At 41.3% G+C, this 7,500-nt stretch overlaps 1 protein-coding gene across 2 annotated transcripts in view; it reads right to left on the reverse strand.

Annotated features, from left to right (window-relative positions):
- Positions 1-7,500, reverse strand: part of LOC138026494 (dihydrolipoyllysine-residue succinyltransferase component of 2-oxoglutarate dehydrogenase complex, mitochondrial-like) — a 24,062-nt gene that overhangs the window by 974 nt on the left and 15,588 nt on the right. For both annotated transcript variants that reach the window (XM_068873874.1, XM_068873873.1), the window contains exons 10-14: positions 7,071-7,168; positions 6,307-6,437; positions 5,750-5,817; positions 3,231-3,314; positions 1,756-1,923 (exon numbers count right to left, since the gene is read on the reverse strand). In XM_068873874.1, coding sequence (XP_068729975.1) covers positions 1,756-1,923; positions 3,231-3,314; positions 5,750-5,817; positions 6,307-6,437; positions 7,071-7,168 — 549 coding nt within the window. The remainder of the gene's footprint in view (positions 1-1,755; positions 1,924-3,230; positions 3,315-5,749; positions 5,818-6,306; positions 6,438-7,070; positions 7,169-7,500) is intronic.

Genomic DNA, 7,500 nt, shown 5'->3' on the forward strand with positions numbered 1-7,500 from the left:
CCGTGGACGATAAGTCTTGCACAGCGTTGGATAAGAGAAGATCGTGATCAGTCAAAATTGGCTCAAAATATTTAGGAAAGTCAAGTAGATTACTGCACGACTGATGTTCGCGTTGTTTTTATCAGTCGTGCACTAGACTACTTGACTTTCATAAATATTGTTCAAGCATTAGTTAAAATAACATGGCGACAAAAACGCCGGGCAAAAAATTCCAGGCCGGCAAAAGAATGGCACATTTATTTCCGAATCATCATGAAACGTTAAAGAGAAGTGAGCGGGAGGATGGAAAAGCTCTTTAAAAGGTAGCTGCTGATCGAGTAGTGGCTGAAAGTTTGGAAAACTCGAGGACCAACCGTTGCGTAAATTTAATGGGGCTGTTTCTTTTTTTAATGTTTTTATTACCCTACGAACTTAAGTTCAAAATGAATGTATGTTTTTGAAGTTCTTATCCTTCACTTTCGTGCACATGGAGCAGTATTTTCGTCCTCGTCGGCTTGAATAGTGCGGACCTTCGTGGAAAAAACCAGCGATTAAATTTCACAAAAACCACACTCCAGAAGACGAGCATGACGGCAATGGGGAAATATTATACAAAACACTAACCAAATGAAGATGACGACTGCTTAAAACTTCGTTGGTATGCTTGAGAAAGCTTTGTTTTGGGGTAAAAACCTTTCATCCCTTCAACGATCGATCCTCTCTTGGGTTCCAGTCCTTCCCCAACAGGTCACGCAAAAACGTGACAAACGAAGTTTTCCAAGAGCTTCGTAAAATCACATCGATTTTACTCCCTTGGATCATCGGTGACCCCTATTTTTTTAATCATGAATCACTTCCTCTACTTACTATCTACAAAATATGATAAAATGAAAAAAATCTCACCGTAAGAAGTTATCTTTTTTTTAATTTTCTTTCCTCGTGCCATCGAATTCCGGTAGTGGTTGCAACGGATAGAGGTTACGAAAACGCTCATCCAGGATAAACTCTACTGTTTACGACATCCCTAGCGGCATGAAATTATCTTAAAATCCCACCCCTAAAAGCCTATGCACGGAAACCTTCACTCTAACAGTTTATTTTTAGGATTTTCGATGGATGAGCAGATGAGGCTACCTTTCGTTATTATGACAGATTTATCGAAATTAAGGCATTTTTCCACTGCCATTTTCTCCGAAACGAAGTCGGTGACCCCCAATTTTTTTTATATTTTTGGAGTAAGTACTTTATGACCAAACTCTATGGGAGAAATGAAGAAAATCTCACCGTAGGAAGATTTTGGCGCGAACGTCCTTAAAGTGCTTTTAAGGTAGGAAACATCCAAGATTGCGACAACGAAAAGTGTTCAAGAAGCTAGAGAATGGGAATTGTGTCGTTTTCTACCGCCTGAGTTCGCAAACTTCGCTGATTTTCCAGTTGGCGCCAAGGTCAAAATACGGCTTTCAAATTCATTGCTGTTGCAATTTTCTCCTCATATTTCGCTAATGTAAGAGCAAGTGAAATTGCTCAAGATCAATTGAAATTACTGCTGAGTTTAATGGTGGCAAAACGAGGGGGCCGATGAAGTCGACTGAGAGCTAAAGCAGCCGAAGATTTCGTTGATGATTCGCTGGTTGAATTCAAACTCACATTGATCATTTAACTTTTACGGATAATCCCCTCGCCCGACACCAATATACTAACATTCACTACCAGACAAAAGGCATCAACTTAAATTTCTAAGCGAAAGCTGACAGACGTCAATCATGATATGCTCACCTTTCCTTTGACAGCTACTGGTCTATCTATGATAGCATGCATTCCAAGGATAGCAGACTGAGGAGGATTTATGATGGGCGTGCCCATCATGGAGCCGAAAACGCCGCCATTCGAGATGGTAAACGTGCCCCCGTCCATGTCCTCGATTGCCAGCTCGTTTTTCCTAGCCTGGAAAAATGGAGACCCGAAAGGTAATGTGTTCACTTCTTCATTTCGTTACCTACTTTTACGCACACTGTCATTCAACATAGCAATAGCAGAAAAGATACATTGACAGTAGATAATCCAAGACAGGTGCAGTATGCAACCAGTAAATTCAATTTAAGGAAAAATGGGTTGTTTACTGAGTTCAATCAAATCCGGCTTCAACCATTTGAATAATTATTCACAAGTTTATTACATTTAACTAAAAACAAAAAAGCAAACAAGTGGCAAGTTGAGCTTGTTGGTTCTCTACTCTGCTCCGAGAGATTTTTCTCCGGGTACTCCGGTTTTCACCTCTCCTCAAAACTCAATATGATTTGATAGAGCGGTTTTCAATTGAGTGTCGAAAGTAATAAGAGAATTTCTTTGGTTTTGCATTAGTTCACTCATTGATTGGTTCAAAGTTCTTGCGCCACTTTTTCAACCAATCAGAAGTAAAACCAAAACCAATCGTGATTCGCGCTTGCAAATTTTCCTGCGCTTTGTGTCGGCTACGTGTAATTACTTCGAGTTTTGCTTGGTGTACTGGACCACAACCAGGTTTTCTAAGACCGCGAGACTGAGCACCCCCCGCAAACCATTGTTTTAACGAAAACCGCTGGTCAGCAGCCTGGTTCTGGTCATTGCTGTCTAAAGTCTTCCACTGGATTGTCTCCGCCCTTTTTGATTAGCCAAAGTAATTACTTTGGTTTTGGTTTTACGACCTCGATTGAAACTCGCCCTAATAAAGTCCTTCATTATTATGATTATTACCACGGGTTGCAGTTTGCCGCTTTCATTTCCACGGGGTCTAGTGCCGCTGTATCAGATGAGCATTACGTTTCTATATAATTTTTGGCCACTTCTAGAAGTGTGTTTTTTTCGCTATTTTTCGTATTTAGAATGACACAAATCACTTTGAACGATTTCTAAGACTAATCCGGCATAAATTTATTGGCATTATGTTGCAAATAGTTTATTGTTTCATTGAACACTCCAGTGACTGACATCCCTTAACGTGGTTCAAACCAGGTTTCAAAGCTTTCAAGTAACGTTCTTATTAGAAGGTTTGCCACTACAACGCTGTATCACGTATGGTACCATAAGAAACACCAATTATTGCTGATCAAGATCCCGTCATTATTGAGACGTAACAAGTCAGAGTGGCAACGGGAAAGCCCTGTAATATCACCCTTTACTTTGTCTTTCGTTGCACATATCTCAAAAACAAACCCGGTGAACCCCATTTTATTGCTGGAAAGTGATCGAAATCTGATATTCACACCACGTACCTTTTCCCCAAGAGCATTGATCGCTTTCTCGATGTCAGCATAATTCATTTCTTCGACGTTTCTAATGACTGGTACAACAAGGCCCTAAAAGACAAACAGGAGAAAATTTCACGTAAGCGAGTAATGTGACAAATACACGAAAGATATTATTCATCAAATGGAAACCCGGAAAAATCCGAGCCTCAGATCAACCTCGTTCCCAGGGATTTAAAGCCACGACCCTCGGCGATCTATTCGGATGCTCTAACCACTGAGCTACTCAAGATTCTGTGGTCAGCAAAGGTGAAACGTGGAAAAAACCTTAAATAACAATGACCACAACCAAGGTTTTCTGAGCCCGCGAGACTGAGCACCCCCAGCAAACCACTGTTTTAACGAAAACCGCTGGTCAGCAACCTGGTTGTGGTCATTGCTGTCTAAGGTCTTCCGAAATGTGGGTCTTTGACTTGAACGGCATCACGCAATCACATGGTCAAATTTCAGATAACCACATATGACTCATATCTGCATTGTGCATTGCATAATATCTTTCATGTAGCATTTCTCACATTACTCGCTAAGGTGGTTGGTTGGTTGGTTGCATCCTTGAAATGCCTTAATGTGACTGCGCGATGCAGTTATGAGTCATACATGGGAAAAAAGCGCTAATTTGGGATTGTTGTCCGGTAATTTACTGTTTTCAGATCAAAACTTAGTAAATGCAGAACACGGCACACACAACTATAGGATGGTCGTGAGAAAGCTGATACGCCAGTTGTTAATTAGGCAACGGGAGAAAGGCCAAATGAAAAATCCGAGTCAGGATTCGAACCTGCGGGCTCCGTCATATCCTACGAACGCAGACGTATTTCCGGCGGTCGTTTCTCTCCCCAGAGAGAGAAGTGTTTACACGGAACCGTTTTCGCCAGAAAATCCAAATCGTGATGGTATAAGCGAGCGCTGCACTACGTGCTAAATTCACTATTTTGAATTGAACAATGCAAATTTCGCGCCGAAATAGTAACCGTATTCAAATTGATGCGGTTTCGCTGTTTACACGACAAATGAAACCGCATCGTTTTGAAAACGCTCCATTTTTGGCAGTGGTTTCAAATCGACACGGTTTCAGCAACAGTCTCGATCGGTGTCGTGTAAACAGAAGGTGTAACCGCATCGAAAACGATGCGGTTACAAATAAAACCACGTTCGTGTAAACGTTGCCTTAACCAACGGTTAGTGCAAACCAGCCTTCGAGCAACCTGCCCCAGGACAGCAGGAAAGCCCGATTTCACGCAGATATGCGTCTAGTCTAGGTTACAGTGATGGCAATAATGATTGTAGTTGAGTTCACACACAAATGTTCGCTCGTAAAGTTAGCGACAGATCAGTTCCGAAAACGCTCGACATCTTTTAGTGTGGGTCTTAACCGCGAATAGTTTGTGCATTTTGTATGTTGTTTGGGCGAATTAAGGTTCGTTTACACAGCGCGATTTTATCGCGCGACAAGAGCTGCGATAAAATCGCAGCAAAGTTGCACTAAATTTCGAGCATGTTCGAATTGGGGCGACAAGGCTGCGATCTGTCGCGCTACAAATCGCAGTGAAGTCGCTGGCTGTTCACACGCGCGATTTGCTGTCGCCGTAAAATCGCCGTTCGATCGCAGCTCTTGTCGCGCGATAAAATCGCTCTGTGTAAACGACAGCGTATTCGTGCTTACTTTCAAAGACGCAATTTTTGTTTCAATGGGACGTAAGCGCGTTGGCATAAGCTTCGCGCACGCGCTATAAAAGATGAATCAGCCATTGCACAACCATGCCACGTATGCGCTTTGGTTAAGTTTGCGCATGCGCTTTACACGCTTGAGTGTGATTTGGGACTGAACGCAAAGACGACGAAGCCGAAATTTAACCGCGAGCATTTCCCCTAGAAAGCCCGAGTAGTAAAATCGTATTACAATAAATGCGTAGACCATCAAATGGCCGCATAAGAGTGATTAGGGTAAATACTACATCGCGCATGCGCTATAAAAGATGAATCAGCCATTGCACAACTACCGGTATACAAAAATTTGGTTTTATCAACGGAGTTGATAATGTAAATTGGCCACCGTACAGAGATTCTAAAAGCTGACGTTTCGAGCGTTAGCCCTTCGTCATTCGCTCTGACGAAGGGCTAACGCTCGAAACGTCAGCTTTTAGAATCTTTGTACGGTGGCCAATTTACATTATCAACTCCGTTGATAAAACCAAATTTTTGTATACTACTTCCCCACCGACGCAGCACCACAGTTTCTTTAGAAACTACCCCCTTCATTGCACAACCATGCCACGTATGCGCCGTCGTATGCGCTTTGGTTAAGTTTGCGCATGCGCTTTACACGCTTGAGTGCGATTTGTGACTGAACACAAAGACGACGAAGCCGAAATTTAACCGCGGGCATTTCCCCTGGAAAGCCCGATTAGTAAAATCGTATTACAATAAATGCGTAGACCATCAAATGGCCGCATAAGAGTGATTAGGGTAAATGCTACATTGCATACCTTGGGTGTGGCTACTGCAACACTAATGTCGACATAATCCCTGTAAACGATCTCATTATCCTCAATGACTGTGGAAAATAGGAGAAGATAGCAAACAGCTTCATGTATAAGGAGTTCGCACACTCCCTTTATGTCCCAAAAATTCCATGACTTTTCTAGGACTTTCCAGGATCAGAAGCCCAGATCCATGACCCAGGAAATGTATACAGTCCGGAATATGAAAGGGAGTGCCCTTGAAAACAGCATATATACAACAGGTTGTAGCGCTGTTTGCCAAAAGTTGCGACAATAACTTTATTTTGTTTTAGCTTTTAGCATAATTTTCTAATTTTCCAGGATACTTCATGACTTGTCCTTATTTTCCAGGCTTTCCCACCAGGCTTGGATTTTACAATATTGGAAATTCATCACTTTCCAGGATTTCCATGACCTGTTCGAACCTTGTATACCGGTATATTAATTTTTATCATTACTATGCACGCCGATCAGAGAACACGGACCTGTTACCAAGGTTACCATAACAAAAAGTGGCCGAAACTATTCTGACCATTTCTGACCTGCATTGACTGTTGGCTCACTCCGCAAGGCATGCGCAGACGCCTTGATGAAGGCTGACATGAAGCCCAACTTGACACCATGTTTCTTGAAAAAAGCATCTTTGTGACTTGTGCGCATCTGAGCAACATTACTGCAAAGAACGTAAAAAGGGTATGCAGTAAAAAAACCAAAAGTGAATTAAATAAAAAACTAAAGTTTAGGTTTGCTGGGAAAGATCCAAGAAACTGCAAAACCGAGAACATTATTGCTTCTTGACAAAACCGCACGTGCTCAACTTTTTATTATTGGTTTGCAACTTTGTTTCATCAAATCTTTTGATCAGATATAATATCTTTCAAAATTTCTGAACATAGTGTGTTAATTGTGCATGGCTGAGGCCAAAAAAGTGAACTAAGTCTAAAGCATGAAACAAAGAAACTTGCTGAGATTAATAATCATCTCTATTAATGTGCTAGCCCTAACATGTTCTTGAAACCTTGGTTCTTAGACATAAAATTATGCAGGTACTGCAATCACATCTGCAACACAAAAGAAGGAACACAAAATAAAGCGTTTGACTTAAAATGCTTTCCTTTTGTAAAAACTGGCCAACCAGACCCATCTTTTTGCAAAGAAAATGCAACAATTTGAAAGAACACTTGAATGATAATCCCTCGCATAATCTTCTCGAGAAGTATAAATCATCCTCCAAGGTCTGGTTGGTCAGTTCTGTCAAATGGAAAGTGCCCTTAGTAAGACTAGGCAAGAGATACAGGTCACATACCTCATATCTACTTCATTAAATGTTGTCAACATTGCATAAGTGTTCTGTGAATCCTTCAGCCTTTGAGCAATTCTCTGTCGCATTCTTGTTATCTTTGTCTAAGATTGAAATTCGAATTTGCTTGTGGTCAAAACAGTGCAACAAACAACATACATAATGATAATAATAATACGTACTTAGTGGGAAGGTGGGACGGGAAAATATTTGGTCTGAGGACATGCATAAGGACCAAGCGCACGAGGTCCGTGTGCCATGACCAAGGGTCAAATATTTTCCTGACCAGCCCAACCTAAACTCTGTCAATAAGCATTTTATCATATGGGCTCTTTACGCTATTTATGAGCACTCAGAAGATCAAGTTTGGACAAAATAAGGTTAGTAACAAAAATTTGCACAGAAAATTTATCTAATACAATGTATGTTGTTTGCA

The sequence above is a fragment of the Montipora capricornis genome, chromosome 12 (assembly GCF_036669925.1).
Source record: "Montipora capricornis isolate CH-2021 chromosome 12, ASM3666992v2, whole genome shotgun sequence".
NCBI lineage: Eukaryota > Metazoa > Cnidaria > Anthozoa > Scleractinia > Acroporidae > Montipora > Montipora capricornis.